Source organism: Vidua chalybeata, chromosome 10 (genome assembly GCF_026979565.1).
Source record: "Vidua chalybeata isolate OUT-0048 chromosome 10, bVidCha1 merged haplotype, whole genome shotgun sequence".
NCBI lineage: Eukaryota > Metazoa > Chordata > Aves > Passeriformes > Viduidae > Vidua > Vidua chalybeata.
Genome location: NC_071539.1, coordinates 19,484,013 through 19,502,559, shown reverse-complemented (window position 1 = coordinate 19,502,559; position 18,547 = coordinate 19,484,013). Strand labels below are relative to the sequence as shown.

General features: G+C 44.8%; 2 protein-coding genes across 7 annotated transcripts in view; one reads left to right on the top strand and one right to left on the bottom strand.

The window, feature by feature from the left end:
* The window catches only part of NGEF (neuronal guanine nucleotide exchange factor), a 37,490-nt gene that overhangs the window by 9,870 nt on the left and 9,073 nt on the right, over positions 1 to 18,547 (bottom strand). For 2 of the 5 annotated variants that reach the window (XM_053952073.1, XM_053952074.1), the window contains exons 3-9: positions 14,111 to 14,296; positions 13,900 to 14,003; positions 9,086 to 9,360; positions 4,558 to 4,718; positions 4,265 to 4,417; positions 2,178 to 2,307; positions 1,364 to 1,438 (exon numbers count right to left, since the gene is read on the bottom strand). In XM_053952073.1, the coding sequence (XP_053808048.1) occupies positions 1,364 to 1,438; positions 2,178 to 2,307; positions 4,265 to 4,417; positions 4,558 to 4,718; positions 9,086 to 9,360; positions 13,900 to 14,003; positions 14,111 to 14,296 (1,084 nt within the window). Of the gene's footprint in view, positions 1 to 1,363; positions 1,439 to 2,177; positions 2,308 to 4,264; positions 4,418 to 4,557; positions 4,719 to 9,085; positions 9,361 to 13,899; positions 14,004 to 14,110; positions 14,297 to 15,138; positions 15,205 to 15,337; positions 15,440 to 18,547 lie in introns of those variants that run through there. The other 3 variants (XM_053952077.1, XM_053952075.1, XM_053952076.1) reach the window with 3 other exon arrangements.
* Positions 15,545 to 18,547, top strand: part of NEU2 (neuraminidase 2) — a 36,319-nt gene continuing 33,316 nt past the window's right edge. The window contains exons 1-2 of one of the 2 annotated variants that reach the window (XM_053952089.1): positions 15,545 to 15,700; positions 18,063 to 18,217. The gene's annotated coding sequence lies outside the window, so the exon portion shown is untranslated. The remainder of the gene's footprint in view (positions 15,701 to 18,062; positions 18,218 to 18,547) is intronic. The other variant, XM_053952090.1, reaches the window with a different exon arrangement.

Genomic DNA, 18,547 nt, shown 5'->3' with positions numbered 1-18,547 from the left:
ACCACAACCAATGTGCAAGCACTATGCTGTTACAGGGACCTTAACCTAGATGCCACTGCCTGTTTCATAAGGAGCAACTCTCTTGAGAACTGGCTAGGTAGAAAAATTACATTGGAGAACAAGCTCCACTTTGTGCTCTGTTTCTGCTACTCAAAATCAAACAGAATATCAGTAACTGAAACTGTGATAATGTCTTGCTTCTCAAATAGAAAGAGAGAAAATAAACTTACAGAAAAAATAAGCATCAAATGGTCTCTGTTGTGATGCCTGTACCTAGCTGGATATTAGGTATCTCAGCTTCAACACTTACAGGTAAGTGTTTAACTGTGCAAAAGAATTAGTAAACTGATCACGTGAGTCACTGATAACTGAATACAAACCCAGCATTTCTCCATCAGCGGCTATAGTCATCTGCATTCTACAGGAACAGCTTTCTTCAGGCTACTGACCAATGGAAAAATAATTGGCTACCAGATGTGTCAAGAGGGATTCTGGAAATACTAACTCAATGTAGAACATCCTTCATCGATAAAGTCCCTGTCTTTATCCCTAGCGATCTCTACGCAGACACTTCCTAGACTGGTTCAGGGCAAATCCAAGAGCCTGTTGTGTTCTACTGTTTCAGTCAGAGACTGCAGGCCCATCCTTAGGCTGATGATCTAGCACAGTTTTCAACTTCAAATACTTGTGTTGAACTGCTAGAGTTAGGAGATGTTCCAAGCTTCTGATGGAGAAGCGTTGAAACATTATCCCAGCCCATGCAGCTGACAGCTATGTGTAGACCATTCAGATATGGCATTCATTATCCTGTCAAGCCATATCAGGAACAGCCCAGATGGGAAACATCCCACTGCCTTCCTGGGGTTTTGTACACATCAGTAACTAGCATAACTGAACACCACACCTACCTACCAGCTTCAGGGAAGAGGGCTAAAAGCTGGCTTGTGTACTTCATTAGGAAGCTGTTATTCTAGGTCAGAGGAAAAAGTGTGCTGTGTCGGAGGAACCTGACACAGTTGTACTCTGCACCTAATCACACCTCTCAGTCAGATCCATCTCCTTCAGGTGTCTGCAAAAACCATTTTGTGTTCTTGGAGAAAACATTCTCTGCCCTTTCCTATGGCAGAAACAAACACCTATTGTTAGCAAAGGATCCACTGTCACTGACATCTAAATGCAAGTAGACTAGTCCATCTTTCAGACTTAGAAAAAAAAGACCTCTTGAAACACAGCAACAGAATTCAAAGAAACCACTCTTGGACAGAATGTAGTCTGCAGGTGATTTTTTCAGGGGGATGTGTGTGTGTGAAATGAGCATGGTGGTTTAACATTGATGGGCTTCCATTTACTTATTCTAACTTACTGTTTCCAGTTCTTTATGTGCATCCAGGGCAGTGGATTCCCTGTCAGATTTCTCTTCTACTTTCTTCAAAATATTCTGCAGGGGAGAAAAGGCTTGGTTAATGCTGATCCCAATGTGAAAATAGAAAGGTCTTTGCTAGCCTACAAACTACTTCTGGCCATCAGCCTAATTACAGCAAAGGTGACACAGTACAGTGACTTTCACCTCTTAGTTCCTCTTTCTCATTAAAACTTCTTCCCATCTGACCTTATATCTAAGAGAAATATAACAGGTAGATTCTTATTTTATGAAAAAAAATTAATAAATAACTAGACCTGGCACTAACAGATAGTGTTATAGGTAATCCCAGGGGGATAAGACCATTCGGGACTGAGCTGTTTCCTCATCCCTAGAAGCATGTTCTCCAGCAGTGTTTAGATAAGGTGGCAAAGCACTGGCTGACTGGTCCAAGCCATCATGGTGTAGCATCCCCATGCCATCCAGCTGCTCTGCATGTGTGTGTCACTATCCTAACTGTCAGGCAGCTGGATTAATGGACTGTTGCTACCTCCTCTGGCAGCTCAACAAAGCTCCTCCTCAACTCTTTCACTCAGTAAAAACTATATGGCAAATTCAATACTAATTTGGGGATGGACTCTGAGTGACTGAAATCCTTTTTCCATAGCTGTGGTGAATGTCTGACTCTGTGGAAAGGCTTCATCTAGTTCTAGGGTCGACTGTGGCTGTATCTAAGCCCCATTCACAGCTGCTGGAAAGGAAAATTCCAGGAGTAATCCAGAAGTCCTTTGTGAGAGAGAGAAAAGTAAAACTCTACCTGCACCAGCAGCTTGAGTCGAGTGATCCTTTGAAATGGCAGAATCAGGAAGGAAGAAAAAGACAGGCCTTTGCACTTTGGATCCAGCTCCAGCTGTGAGATCACTTCCCGAAAGGCTGGTTTGTCCTGGCTGAGAGGGGAGAGAGAGAAGCTGAGAACTTTGAGTGCTACCCTGCCTGGGACTCTGGTATATGGCTGGTGACCCAAAAGCAGCTTGGTCCCAGGGACAGCATCTGCCTGATCTCTCCCAATAGGAGAGAAGTGGGAAGGAGGGGACTGAAAGCCTCTGGGTGTATTTTAGTTTAAATCTAAAACTATTTATAGTGTTGGGGGAGGGAAAAAATAGACTTCTAATGTACAAGCCACGGCAGTACTCACATGTGTTCATATCTAACTCAGCAGCATACACTGCGTGTGTAGGTGTATGTGAATGGGGTGTGTGTCCAAGTAAATGAGTCAGAGGCATAATTATATATTTTTACACAGTTGGAACTTTGTGATAAGGTGAAATTCACAGTCATAAGAACAAGACAAGCCACAAAGTATCACAAGCTTGAATATTCCTTGCTGCTTAGCTAGAGGATGGAAATCATTATCTGAGCTGAGAAGGGCAGGGGCCATGCCTGGGCCTTCCCCGATAATGTTTGCAGGAGATGAGGGCACAGCTGGGCTACAGACACAGCTGTGCAGAGCAGAGCCACAGGCAGACAAAGCTTCCTGGCAGCCACGGACTGAGCAAACCTGAGCAATGCTTGTGCTGCTGGAGTCCTGGCTAGTTGTGAAAACAGCATGAATGCAAAGAGGTTGCTAACTGTGCAAAACCTGTCTGTACTATGTGTTTCTTACAACATTTGAAAGAAGCCATTGGCAGCATTCCTCCTTGCTGCAGCAGGTACCTCTGTGACAGTGTGACTCACAGCAGAATGGAACTGCATGTGTCTGAGGAACAGTCAAATGGGGGAAACTGTGACACACCTCAGGCTTTTAGTTCAGCCAAGTGTTGCAAAATTCCTTTGCTAGCTGGTAGCCTGGGGAAGGGAGTCAGTTCTTTTCAACTTGCTTTATGTATTCCTGCAGACAAAAATGCTGCCCTCTGAATTCACATTTAGGAACACCTCATCTCCAACATGTCCCTTACAAGCTCAAGTAACCCAGCCTATTTTTTTTCTTTGCTTGTAAGTGTTTAGATAATGGCTGTAGGCAAATTCTTTCTGCAGCTGTATTGCGTACCTCTGACTGAAGGAAACCCTGTGGTACCCTCTTTTTGGAGAGAACAGCAGGCCAAGCTCAATAAAAGCCCCTTAAATTTTTTTTCCTCAAAAGTTAGAGAGAAATGAAAGGACTAAACATTGTTACACTTGCCTGAACCAGCTGATGCTATAGGAGAAAACACACTGCAGCATGTGCAATGGGCTGTCCTGAAAGAATCCAGGACACTGTAACTAGAGAAAAATTGATTCTCCTCCTCTCAAAGACAAGCTTGTAGGGCACTCGTTGTTTTGAGCTTGTATCAGCGAATTCCTACTGGACCAAAAGACTTGCTACACTTGAAAAATACTACAAAAATATGCTGGATTATCTCCTCGGACCTAGATCTGTGTGTGCAACAGTAGAATGTGAAGAAAATAGCTTTTTAAACATTTTTTTCTCCTTTTAAGAAAATCCTGTTGTTCTGAAAAAGAATAGTTATGAATTCGAGAGAAGTCAAATGCCTTGCTGAGAAGGCTGGGAAAAGCAGTGGCTGTTCTTCTCATCAGAGATCTGTATTATATTCTTGGCCTTCCATCTCTTGCCTCTACTTGCAGGTTAAAAATACATGCATTACACAAGCATGTACATGGCCCTGCATGCACCATAAATATTTCCTGCAGCTGAGAAAGGCTTTGAATTTACTTGCCATGTTACCTGCATCAACCAATCCTTACTATAAAGCCTTTAATTGTGTTTTCTTTTTACGTGAGAAATCATGAAGTGGGAAACCCCATTTCCGTGCTATCTAGCCCTTTCTCATAAATACCAAAATTACAGCTAAATCTGTGGCCTGTAAAATTTTGCAAAATAGTTCAGCAATAAGTGCTAGAACTCACAGAAGCTGCTTGTAGGCTCTCTCCTGGTAGGTCTGGTTGGAGACGTAGGTGATGTACACAGAGAAGTGATTAACTGTGTGCTGGTAGACAATATCACACACGTCCGAGATCACAATGTTCTCTTCCACTCGCTGCTCGAGGTCCAACAGGAAGCTAAATGAGAAAGTCAGCACCCATATTAATTGTGACCTATCTGTCCCAGGCAATTCCCAGGAGAAGTCAGCTCCTCCATCCCTCTACAACTGCAGTTACCTAAAGCTGCTGCTTTCAGTGCCATTCAGCAGCCAACTTACCGCTCACTGACAGCCATGACATCCAGCACGTTGGAGAAGAGGATGTGTGCCTCAGACTGGTGTAAGATCTTTTTCAGACGTTCATTCTCCATGAAGTGAGACACCAGCAGATTCAGACTCTTGTAATACGATGCTTCGGAAGTAACCAGCTCAAACATGGCCTGGGGGGAAATCCCAAAGAAGGAAGTCAGCAGGTACGTTCTACAGAGAGGCACACCGGGCATTAATGAGGACATCTGTGCTGTACAGCCACGGACCTTGCACCCACCCTGCAGGCCCAGGCTGCAGGGAGAGGTAAGCCCACAATGCATTTGCCACATGTTACAGGAGATAGTGAGTTAATCAGGGGAGTCTTCCTCCCACAACCATCAGCCCTGACCTAAAGGAAATACAGCTGTTACTGTCCAAGTAAGCCTCCCTGGTCAGCCCTGGCCATACACTTTTCTGCCCCAATTCACAACAGAACAGGACAAGATACAGTAGTCCCTAAGTATTACTAGAAATCATAAATAATCTCCAAATTTCAGCCTTTGCTGATCCTGTTAGAAGGGAAAAGCCTGGAGCAAAGCCTGGTTTCCTCAGGCCAAGGATGTGGTCTGTGGAAGTGGAAAGGCAAATTGATGGTTTCATTCAGAGATAAAAATCAGTTTAATGAGATGTTGATATAAAGTCTTCTACCTTCTACAAGTGCTGCAGAGACATTCCACTATTACCACTCAGAGATCCCTTACTCTCTGGGTGAGTATATATTGTCTCTGTTCAGAGGTAGATACAAAAGGTGTTTATTTACACAACTACTGAATCCATTAGTTGAAGTAAGATTAACTGAAGATTCTCACAAGAGGTTCCAGAAAATGAAAAGCTGTTAGATCTTTCAGGCATCTCCTGATGAAGGGGTACCTTGGGTTCCTTGTCCTGGGGCCCATGGCCCATGCTGCCTTTACTAAGGGAGGTAGTTGGTAGCTCAGTGAAAGTTTTGCTCCCTTGAATCTAAAGCTGCTTCAAAGCTCCCTTTGTTCCCACAGCTCCTCTGTTGCACCCTGCTGAGGGGGGAACTGGCCAGGCAGTGTGGGTGTCAGTCCCTGAGCTCTGCTGGTTCTCACTGGCCGCTGGGGCCCAGCTAATGTTGAGGAGGTCATATGGAGCCACAGGTACATGCAGTGGCTTTTGTGATGTGTACATAGAGAAATATACTCTAAATTAGCTGGGGGTCTGTCTTGTGGCTTGGTTGTTGTCTGCTTTTCCCCTTTAAAGAAATTATTTGGAATTTTCCACTGATCAGTTTTTGGCCTTTTCCTGGAAATATCACTGTGCATCACATAAGAACTCAAGGTAGAGACCTGGGTTGTGTCCCTGACACTGTGCTGCAGTCCAAGATCTGGGTGAATGGGTTCAGCAAGAAGGGACTGTTACTCAATCCAGAGCTGCTAAAATAGCAATTGAAGTGACATTTCAGCTCTTCACAGAGTTGGCAGCCTAGGAAATGTTCCCAATGGGCACTTAAGTCCAACAAGTGGTTTCCTGCACCGGAGGAGGAGGTTGTGTCTGTACAGCCCCCAGATGGAAGACAGAGCAAAGGGTGTCTATGCAGATGAACTTAGTCAGTGACCATGGAACAGACAGTGTTTAAGAAATAAGAGAATGCTGGGTTTTTTTTCAAGGCCAGATTCCTGATGAGAAAAGTGGATGAGCATCAGCTCAGCTTCTTCCAGAAGCTTTACCCAGGCACTAGATGAACCTGTGAGAGAACCTCTCTCTTTCTGCATAACTGGCTCAGTCCTAAATGTAACTTTTACAGCTTTAACTGTACCTTTTTATTTGATAAATGAGAGAGGTGGAAATAGGCAAAGATATACAGGGTGTGTTGGGATAGCCTGTCCCTTCCAGGTATCCTGAAGATTGACACCTCCAATCATTTTGCGCTGCAGCTTTCCAGAGACTCCAAGTCAGGATTTTTTTTCTGCTTAAGTCTGACTGTAGAATTTGTGTTTGCTGTTTGCTATAGTGTAGGGTGCCAGACCTGCAAGGGCAGGTCCAGAATGCAGGCTATACTAAAGAAATAATGAAATCTATAGTGAAAATATCTGTCTTGTTTGTTCCAATGGGAACAATAAAAAAAAATTACTTTCCATGACACTTTTCAAGCATCCACTCTTCTTCCAGTCAAGTTTCTTGTTTTGATGCTTGAAAACCCTTTTTTTTTAATTCTTGCATTGATAAGCTGCTCAGTAATTTTCCACCATTGCCACTAATGAACATCAGATTTCTCTTCTTGTTCCAGTCTCTTTCACTTTGAAGATCATTTCAGATAACCAACTTTTTCTTTGACTGTTTAAGCCCTGCTCTGTCACAGCTACGGTGGTGTTCCCTTCCTCAGCTACAAAGCAGGGTGTTCAACTTTCTTTCCATTTGTGTACCAGTATTTCTCCCTATGATCAAAATAATACTCTTGCTCCATCTTTCCTGGCTGAAGACAAGCAAGCTTTTCTAGCCCCTGTGTTTACTACAGTTTTGAAGATAAAATGGGTCAGAAAATACAGTTTTGTCCTTAAGATATTTATTCCAGAATTTCTGCTGTCCTGTACTTCAGGAAAACTTCTCCAATTCTCCTTTATGATGCTGAACAGTTTACATTCACTAAATTAAGCCCTCATGTACAGCCCACTCTCACAGTTCACATCCAACATGAACAAAGTTCCAGAACTGCAAGAGCAAGTAGTGCTTGCTTAGAGCAAGGCTGAATTCAACATCATCTCTCAATAGCTTCAGTGACTTCTTTAGCCCTCCTTGTTTTCTGACCTTGATTCTCCTCACAAAGCAAATTCTCCACTCTATCTGTTCAATGTTCAGCCAATTTCACAACTTTCTGGCTTTGAGCAATTTTACAATCTCTTACTGTGCTAATCCCAGGACAAGCAGGAAGAAAATTTCAGGTCTGATAAACAGTGGAGAAGGCACAGCACTTCTTTATGACAGCACTGTCCCATTCTCCAACTGTTTTATTCTGTTTATTTTAACAGAAAGAAGAAAATTGTGCACACTTAATATTGGGGTTTAGCAGCATCAAGATTTTTTTCCCAAAAACACATACAGGTAACAAATGTAACTTAACAGAAAAGACAAGTTTTGAAATCTATAATGCACACTTTTAAGTAAAATATTTCTTTGTAAAAATTCTTAATTTTGAAGTAAAAATAAAAATAAAAGCTTGTAATTTTTCAGATGCCAGATTGTGTTTGTAATGCTGGCACTTGGAAGTACCGTGTTTTGCCAGGTAAACAGAACAAATCCAAATAACCAGTGCAGAAGGAGAACATGGAAAAACAACAAATAATTTCATTCACCTTCAGCCCTAACCCTGATACACTAACAGCCTGTGCGTGCTAGCCCAAACTACTGTATATAAACACCAGTCTGCTCCACTAAGGGTGTGAATAACACAGCCCTTGGGGTGCACAAGATGAACCTTTCCAGTGTGACAATCAAGTTACAGCCCTAGCCAGGACTGGCACTGTGTGCACAAGGTATTCATCAGTGTGGGTTTTGGAAGTCTCAGGGTACTTAGGAGGGACTGCTTACACCCCGAGATGTTCTTCAGCACTTTGGGTACAATCCTGTGAGCCAGGGCTAGGCAGATACACTGCCACACCCATCTCACCATCTCATCAGAAGCAGTCCTGGTGCAGGAGTACAGCTGGACTTATGGGATTACGCCTTGGCAAGCCCACTCCTCATACCACAATGCAAACGGCACACTGAACAGGGTTTGCCCTCTCCACTGCTGGCTATGAATGCAGTGCTATGCAGTGACAAAGAACTCACACTCCCCATGATACCCAAAATAGCGACCAGTTGTAAATTGTGGTGCAGCTGATGTTGTCATCACTTGTGACAGCTACCCCCTCCTACTCCTTTCAGTGTTTGATGTAGTCCTGTAAATCACAGCACATGGCCCTAAAATAATGATGTCACTGCACTGCATAGCTAAATGCAAATACACCTGTCATTACTTTTTACTGTTTGCAATAGACTCCAAGTAACAACAATTAAATATAAGGACATCTATCAATCTCTATCTCTTCTATTTCTACCAATGTCATCATATTCAAAACCTTACAGTTAATGGTTGAATTCTTCTAAGATTTCTGGTGGAAAGTTATGTGTCCTGATAGTTACTTCAGAAAAGGATTAATGTGCCCTGAAACCAGTAACTCTTTTGTAAAAACCTCCTAAATATCCCTCTTCCTTTGTGAATTGCTCCTAACACTGAATCAGAAAAAGGAAAAGAAGTTCCTTTTGGTACAGAAACGTCCAGCGGCAGTAGCATATAGAACAATGTCTGCAGTTTCACAATAAAGAGTGAATGGTGTGCTAACCAGTGCAACTCAGAAAGTACTCAACAGGGCAAGGCTTGTCTGTGACTGCTGTGAAGCTTTTAGTTTTTAAATCTTGATAATTTGGCCTAACTCAATCTCCATTTTTTAAGCAGCAACACAGTTAAGAAATATTTGTAATATCCCTCCATTACCTCCTGCAGCTTGATCTCATCTGGTTGGAGGATGCTGAGGACACCACTGCTCTGGACCTCAGGAAGATCCTGCCATAAGTTGAACCTGGAGTTGGAATTTCTCAGCAAATTAATTTGTGGTGGAGCTTTGTTTTCAATTGTACTTGTGGGTTCTGCTTCAGATGGGTTTTCCTCACTGGGTGAAGTCTCCTCAGGGTCTGTCTGTGAATCTTGCAATCGCCTGGTTTCAATCTCCTCGCGCGTAGATTTATCTCGATATTCCTGGTACAAGAGCCCTAGGAAGGAACATAGCAGGTCTGAGAGGTTCCAACTGAACGAGATAGTAGAAAAGTATTATGGGAAAGTACAACTGCTTTGCATTAGTTCACCTCAGCAGAGGTGAGAGATGTCTCTTCCAAGCAGGGTGAAAAGCCTGTTACAGTATTCCTACTTCAGCCAGAAGTGGAAACTATAAATGGAAGGCCATTTCTAAATCTAAAGTCTTGTTAACAATCTGCTCTCACAAAACATTTAGTAACACAGTCAGATGAATCCATGATCACTCAGAAGACATAAAAGAACTGATTTGTCAGGCTTTTAAACGTCTTTTAAACCTTGATTTTCTCTGTTATATTACGATGTTACAAATTATATAGGCTGATGTCTATGTTTAAGTGTGTGTCTGGAAAAGTAATACTGTACACATTGAAATGACTTTAAAAGGAGCAATTTGATGGCCACAAAAATCGTTAATGAGGAAACACTGAGCTGCTTTACTGGCATTGGACAGGTGAAGTTTTGGGACAACTAACTACAGTGACTAGGTTTGTTTTGGATCTCATGGTTAGTCTTGGACATGTTGCTTAATATCCTGCTGTTTTCCATCTTAGCTTCTATGATGCTTGAAGATACAAAGTTAACGTCCAAAAGGTACCTATTTGCTACAGCACTAAGGAACAGGCTCTGAGTTCACGCCATGGGGCAGCACATCAATGACACCAGGTGTCTTCCAAGTTTCAATTACTAACTTCAGGAGTAGATGAAATTGCACTGGATTTGCCTCCACTCCAATATCAATTGACAGCACGGAAAAGGTAGGAATCCTGAAGTTCACTGCCAATCTTTAGAACATCCTTTGTCTCTCTGAGGGCTTTCAAACTGTCCCATTTTTCTTTCTGAACCATTGGTAGGACCCAGAATTTTAATTGCTTGAATATAAAATGTAATTTAGAAGACATGTAAAGGCAGGAGAGCATGAGCACACTGAGTCACTTTCCTCCCTTAATGAAATTGAAGCACAGTTTACATTATCTTCCTTGGTTTATACTTGAATTGCAGTGTAACATGAATGAATAAAGAGAAAAGCCTTTGATGTTAACAAAACTATCCTAAATAATTTTTGTATAAATCATTAGAGGTTAAAATTTATCTGGTCACATGTATTCATGATATTTGATCTGAGATTCTGTGTGTAATGAGAAACAATGGGATTAAAAGTTTGTCTAAAGCAGGCAGAAATGTAGATGTTGTTGCCTATTAAATCTCTGGACCAGTTTCAATGAGGCTCTGTACCAGTCAGTGTTAAAACTATATAGGAAATATGCTGGAGAAAGGCACAGGAATAAGCACAGCATTACTGCAGTCTGTGTCCTCTTATCTGTTCTTCCTGGAAAGATGTTCAACACCAGATTAAAATAGCAGTAAGGGTAGCTGTGCCTAGGAAACCATACAGTCTTCTGTTAGCTTCCTACACAATACTGAGCAGAGGAGACTTCCCCTGAAGTTTTGCATGCTGCTGCCACTTATGTAATTTCTCTCTGCGTCAACTAGGTTTATATGGCTTTCCTAAGCATTTCAGGCTGTTTTTCACCATCAGGGAGGATGTAGCAGGGTGGAAACACTCCTTCAGGTATGTAGCAGAGAGCCTGCTAAATTGGAGCTGCTTTTGGTGGTACTGATCCATATGGCCAGCCTGTGCTCGAGGGTTCTGGGTTCTTTTTGCCCCATAGAGAGCAGGGCAAGCTGGGAAGCAACATCCTGCAGCAGCGTGGGCAGTGCTTGACTCAAGGGAAAACACACTGGGAAACTGAAGCATAGTCTATTTTACTCAAATTGGAGATAATGATACTTGCAGTGTTTGACTGCAGGTATACAGCCATGTTGCGCTGCTGGCTCTGCCTTGCAAGTCAGAGGATGCTTTGTGTAAGGGGAATTTAAGGTCCTTCATGCAAACCTGAAGGGCAGCCCTTTTTAAAAGATCCCCAAGGCTATTTATCTCTTGCTTTTAACAAAATAAGACCCAGATAAGGAAAGCTGGTTTTGTTTCCAGGTTCTCTGACTGACTGGATAAGAGCTATGGAGCAGTCAGTGGCAGGCAAAGCAAATACAGACATGGAAAGATCTGACTGATGGAAAGCATCCACCATCAGAATTCAATTGGAAATGACAGCAAGAGAGACTGGTTGAAGCTCTACCAGCTCTAAGAGAGCCATCTGGGGAGAAAGCAGAAAGATGGTACAGAAAAAAGACAAAAGACAGGTAGATGTGTAGGCAGAAGGGTAGGAAGAAATAAGGAGGGTGTGCTAGCAAGGATAAAAGATATCCCTGCTGTCTTTGCCCTAAGGGTCTACCCATATTTGGTAAAGAGGTTACAATGGGTAGAAAAAGTATGTAGATAAGAGAGATGGAGAGAAGCTATGCCAAGGCCTTGTCCAGATGGAAAAGGAGATGATCACAGCACAGGAGGGGTAACAGATGAAAGGTCAAGGAACAAGGTTTTGACATGTTGAAAGGAGACAATAATACATCTAGGAACTGACTGAATGTGTAGAAAAAATGCTGGGATCAATAACTGAATGTGACTCAGATTATATAATTATTTAGTCAATGTTTACTTTCAGTAAGTGAACAAGTACAAAATGTCAGAGACCTTCATAAGCTCCCTTCATTGCTTAATGTCCCAACTGTCCCTACTGTGACCTGGCTAACGGTTAACCCTGTGGTCAGAGCATGAGTTTGGTGTTATCTGTTGACTTAAGTGTTTAAGACTGATCTTCATAAGGCATGTTTATATAATTTTTATAGTACATAACAGACATTTCCCTTTTTGTTTATTCCATTTAATTTTGCTGTCACAGTCTCCCTTCCCAGCTCTCTTAAAACCTGGGAGGGGAATTGAAAAACTAGTTACTAATTGTGGAAATCCTTGCCTTAGAGAGTTAGCAGCGCTCTTCAAGTAAATGTTATTGCATTGAAAGCTATGTAAAATCCCAGGAGGCCCAGAGAGGTTTTCTCTGAAATTCTCTGCTCCAGTTTCAAGCAAAGAGTCCACTAATGTCTCAAAAGCAGGAGAGAAGGAAGGAGTGAGTGAGCTCCAGGCATTTGATGTAACATCTCTGGTGGGGATAAACAAAACACCTCAGATTGTCAAAACCCAGTCTCCTCCATAAAGGTGCAACAGACCTACTTGCAGTTACACTGATGCGTGCAGAGCTTTTGCACAGCTTCCCTCTGATATACAACACATAAAAATATATATGAATACAGCAACTGGGTTGCTCTGAACTCCTGCTGGTTTTAGTATTTTTATCTCACCTCTAAGGTGCACAGTCCCAGTAAACTGAGAGTGTTTTGACACAGCTCCCTTGGTAGGTTAGTATCTACACAGCCAAAAGGAGGTAACAGATCTGGCAACACTCATGCAAATTGTTCACCACTTTCCTCCAGGAGGCCCCAAACTCAGCTGATTTGTCTGACAGATGCTGGCAGGCTGCTGGTTTCACACCAGCCTCCTTTTCCAGCACTGTCCCAGAGGCATCAGGTGTACCAAGAATCAGCCTTGCATGCCACAGCCTGCAGCAAACAGCAGAGACACCCTAAGAAGCCTTCTCATTTCTGCCAGGGAGGTTTGCATTGCTGCTTGTGAGAGTTATATGTTCGATTTTCCCATGCTAAGTGCTACATTCCTGCCCTCTAGATTCAAGTATGTTGATTCCATTTCCTGAAACTGAGCAGGAGTGTTTAAAAACAAAGCTTCTATATTCCCACCACAAAACCTACCTCGGGATGAGATTTAGCTTTGCTGTTGATGAAATCCCTCTGAGGAATGTCAAAATTCTGATACGGGAAACCAAGAAACAAGCTGTGGAGGTCCTCTCCCCATCCCACAAAAGATAAAGATAAAATACCATAAGAGCAAAAGCTTAACAGTCTCCTCCATAGTCACCCAGATAACCTCAACTTTGTCTTTTTAGAGACCACAAAGGATAAAATAACTTACTCTTGTGTTGAAAGTGCTATGCCAGTGGCTGTTACACTGAATAGATGCAGAACCTGGTGCATACAACTAATGTCCAAGAGGATGGATGAAAAAATACTTTAGTCTTATGCCTTCTGGAGTATGCAAAATCATATTTTAGTAGGAAGTTTGGGGTAGCCTTAATGATTGTTTAGTAATCACAAGAATAATCGTTATTTATGAACAAGGTTAGGCTGTTCCACAATAGCATTAATCCACTGCCAGGCAACGTGCAAACCTGATGCCCCTAAAGACCTCAAAAAGCCACGGTAATGATGATGAGGAGGTTCCCAGCAAGGATAGGGAGCTGGGGACCTGCAGCACAAGCCTTTACCCCACCCTTAACACCCCCCATCTGTGCACCATTTGTCTTTAGCTCTGGGTTTGGGGGTTCAGGGGCCCGGCAGGTGCAGTCCGGCCGGGCTGAGGGGCACCTCTAGGGGCTGCTGTGCCGCCGTCGGTGCGGGGAGCGAGAGAAGCGGCGAAGTTTGAGGCCGCAGCGGCGGCCGGACATCCCGCGATGGGCACGGCTCCTTACCGATGTGCTCGATGAGGTTCCTCCAGGAGTCTGCCGTCATGGGGTGTGCGGGCGGTGCCGCGGCCGTGCCGGGGGCAGGGGTCTCCTCAGAGGCGGCGGGGACCCTGCGGAGAGGCGGAGGCGCCCTCAGAGCAGTGGCAGGACAGCGGCGGGAGAGCGGCCCCTACGCCCGCCCGCGCCCCGCGCTCCCGCTCTCAGCACCCCCTCTCACCTGCTGAGGTGTCCCGCCGAGCCCTCCTGGTCGAAGGCGCAAGCGGCGCTGAGGGCCGCGGCCAGTAGCTCCATGTCTGGTGGCGGCAGGCGGCTGCCCAGCAGCTCCGGCGGCAGCGGCGGCGGCGGTACGGGGCTGGGGGAGCCCGGGTGGTTGCCACGGTAACGGGGGTAGGAAGGCAGCAGCCTGCACAGGAGGGAAAGGGGACTTGCAACCGCCCGCGGGGCACCCCCGCAGCCCGCCCCCACTCCGGCCCTCTGAGCCCCCAAGCCTCCTCAGAGCCTCGCTGGTCTCTTCAGAGTCTTTCCTTAGACACCCGCTTCTCCCAAAGCGTCCCCATGGCTCTCCCCTAAAATCTCTAGACAGCCTCCTCAAATCCCCTCAGAGCCTCCCTTCAGACCTTCCGTCAGGCACCCCCGGGGGCTCTCCATCCAAATCCTCTCAGAGCCCCCTCAGAGCCTCCCCTCAGACCCTCCTCAAAGCCTTCCCAGATTATCCCCATAGAGACCCCCTCAGAGCCTTCCCGCGGGCTTCCACCAGCCCCTCAGAGCGCCCCTAGCCCCTTGCAGCCTTTCTCCTCGTTCCCAGATTTTCTCCGAGGCTCTACGGAGTTCTGCCAAATGCCGGCGGAGCTCCCTCAACCTTCCCTAAATCCCTCCCGAGACCCTCGAAGTCCGGCAGTTCCCAACCCCTGTTCCTCGGAGCCCTCAGAGCTCCCGCCTGACCCCCGAGTTTCCCCAGAGCTTCTTAGAGCCCCCCCTGCAGACCCTCTCAACGCCACCAAAATCTTTTCCGAGCCCCCGCAGACCCCTCAGGTGTCGTGTCGTTCCCCTCCTCCACAAGCTCCCTTCTCAGAGCCCCCCACCCAGGTCCCGGTACTCCAGCCCGCAGAGACCTCCTCAGCCCCCCGGTTCCCCTCCAGCGAAGGTCCCTCCTCCGCCGGGAGGCTGACTCCCTCCTCCCCAGGGCCCCGCCAAAAGGCAGCAATCCCTGCCCCAGAGGCCCCCCACCTTCACAGGCCCCCCTACCTCCATGCCCCCGGAGCTCCTGCAGAGGGGCTTCTTCCCTCGATGCAGGGAAGCCCTTTCCTCCGTTCGCTCCCTCCCTCCCCAGCAAAGCACCCTCCCCCAGCGAGCACCCACACACCCCGTCCCACCTCATGCCACAGCCCCTCTCTTCCATGCACGGCCACCCCACACCGGGAGGGGGTCCTGCCCCGGCACTGACCTCCCGTCCCTCAGCCCCGGGGCGCAGCGCTGCCCCCCATCCCCTGCACCTCTCTGCTTATGTGTGGATGGCGCCGGCTTTGAGGGAAGAAAGGGGGTGGCAGAGGGGGGTTCTCCTGAACTGCTTCCAGATCTGGTGCATATGGTGCATTTCTTCTCCAGGAGTGAAACCCTGAGATGGAGGAATGTAACTGGGAAACTCAGCCTAATCCCTCCTGCCGGGAAGCGCACTCCTGATTACCCCACAGGATTGGCTGCTATTCGCCTCTCCTTCTCCGGCAGGGCTTCGCACCCGCTCGGTCATTTCCCTCTCCCCTTCCTTAGCGTCGCTACTGCCATAAGGATATATTCCCTCGTTTAGGAAGTAAGTATCTCAGTACTCAGTAATCTATATCTGTCTTCGTTCAGCTAATTGTTTTTCTGCCTCAGGGATAAATTCTCTTGAGCTTCAGAGTACGGTTACATCCTTGCATCAGTTCAAGTGGTTCTGGACAGGTTGGGTGCAGCTCTTCACCACATGTTAGTAGCCCTCAGCAAAAAAAAAAAAAGTCATCTGCACGACGTTGTAACTGAGGAGTTAACAGAGGAAAAATACTCTGCTATTCCTTGTGCTTGCTCTCTCCCTGTTGCATAAATTACCATGATTTTTTTCTGTTATGTGATAAAGTAATTTATGCAACAACATAAAATCCATGTGTTGGTCAGTGTGTGTAAAATGGCTTCCTTTTCATAATTTTTATATTGGTTTTGCTAAATGATAGGATAGCTTTTAATCAGCACATGATGATACATCCAGAGAAACTCCTTCAGCTTATGTGAACTAGATCTAGATTTGGCACACGGGAGAGCTCAGTTGTTAAGTCATTAAGAAGCAGAATGTGAAAGAAAAACAGCTGGAAATGTTATTGAGAGCTCAGAGAGGGCTGCGAGTGTGGTCTTTGTGCAGTCCCAGACCAGGAGGTCAGAAGAACCAGGCAACTGAAAGGAAATACCAGCGTGAGGGTGAGAGCTGGAGCCTGTGTTGTACTTACAGAGGAGGATGAGAGCCTGAGAGCTGTGGCTGAGATAGTCACTGGATAGATGGTCAGTATGCATTATCAGACATTAAACACTGGGCATTAGGGGGTTGGGGCAGCCAGGTGAGTGTGGGGGTGGCCAAAACCTTGTGGAAGGGATAAAGCAGCAGCAACTATCTGAAGCTCATTTTTTGGTGGCTTATTTTCAGGGCAAGAATGTTGTCAAGGGTTTTAGAGAGTGGGTAGGCTTTTAAAAAGCTTCTTTCTTAGAAAAAGGGAGCCTCTTCATTACCCTGAAATCTGGAAAATCAGATATGCTCTTTACTGTTTTCTCAAGGGGAGGACCAAGAGCAGTGAGGAGTTCTCTCTGGTATGCAAAGTGAAATCAGTGTATAAGCTCTTAACTGACACTACTAGAATGAACGTATATCTAACTATAACTTTTGGATGTATTAACTAAAAAAAACAAAACAAATCTTTCAGAAGTATGTTTTAAGAGTTTAACAGACTCCTAAACCCTCACATTGCTTCACTCTCAAGGGTTAAATCTGTTGAAAATTGAAATTTCTTAGAAAAATGTCTGGGTCATGCTATGAAAAACATTCATAAATAGAAAGCATCTTCTTATGATCCCGTAACTGGTAATTTGATCCTGCCTGTCTTCCCTTTTCTTTCACTTTTTCCAACATAATTTTACTTATGGTCTGAGATGAAAACTTGAAAATATCACAGAAAGCAATAATGATAATAAACCCAGTGGAAGCTCTGAAGAGGTGAAACAGCAGCTAGAAGTGAAATGCTCCCCGTGGCCATGGCAGGCCCAGCTTGTGTTTCTGTCTCAGAGAGCTGTTACACTGCATAGCAATGATCAGTACTCTACTTTTCCTTCTTTTACGATGGTTTCTTTCTTAATTGTAATTTGATCTTTCAAAGATGTTGTTCTTCCTTCCTTCCCAGTTTTATTCTTGTAACACGGAATATCCATAAACAAAACAAGAAATACTGAGAAATACTTTTTCTCCCAGCTGAGGTGACAGAGGGTTCCCAGTACTCATGGGACTGGAACACAAAAATTATATTTAGCAAGAAGGATATATTTTTGTCCTACAAAATTTGCTGGGATTTTCTAAGTCTTGCTTTTCTGTTTGGGGACAAAATAGAAAGCTTTTAAAGTTTCACACAAAAACTAAAGGCAGGCAAACAAGTGATTCTGTCAGAGTGGTCTGGCGACTGGGATCTTCATGCTGGGGGTGGGGGATCCAGGTTAGAGTCAGAGGTGTATTATTCCATTGCATCCCACATGTTACTGCCTGTTCCAGGGCAGGTCAGTCTCTTCATGGAGCTGCTCTGCTTTCTCTGGTCACTTGGAAAGGTTCTTGAACATGCTAAATGCCCTATTCACCAGATACTACTTTAAGTCAGTCAATACTGAACTATTTCTATGAAGTAGAATAGCTATAAGATGCCTCCCTATTTCCACAGTTGTTAGGATTTTGTATGCAGTTTAAGCTGATATAGCTGCTCAATTCTTTTTTTTTTTTTTTTTTTTTTCATTCTGCTCCCTGAGGCAGATATCTACCTCTGCTTTTATGCCAGCACTCACTCAAGCTTATCCCATTCACAGTAAGCAAGTCTGGGCAGCTAAACTCTTGGAAAATGATTCTCTTTTTTTGGTAGAACTAGATCTGTGTGTGTATTGTCTCACTACAGAGTGAGCTCAAAGGGAGTGCCAACGGAGCAGAAGTGGCAGACGTGCAGATGGATGTCAAGACCATGGCAGTGCCACCTTGGATAATTTTTCACTGCTGTGAAATGGCAGGCTCAGGCCTGGAGACGTTCCTACTCCACCTAATCTTAAACATGAGGTAGGAGTTTAGAGGAGGTGTATTTTTTTCTCTCACTGTAACAACAAGCAATTTGATCCAGAGCCTGAAGAGTTTTTCCCCAGTTACCAAAATCAGTACAAACTCATAATGACAAACCAGTTTTCTTACCACAATCCCTTTAATTAATCCTAAAATTCCTTGTCTAGTTGTAGTGGGAAAGAAAGAATCTGACTACTAGAACAATATACATTAAAGCCCCATAATAATTCTCCTGCAGCACTGTAGAAGCAGTGCTGTGTGACCTCTGCTCTTGTAGGTGACAGAAGCCATGCAGTGCCCCAACAGACCAAATCCCAGTTTTGTCTCTGG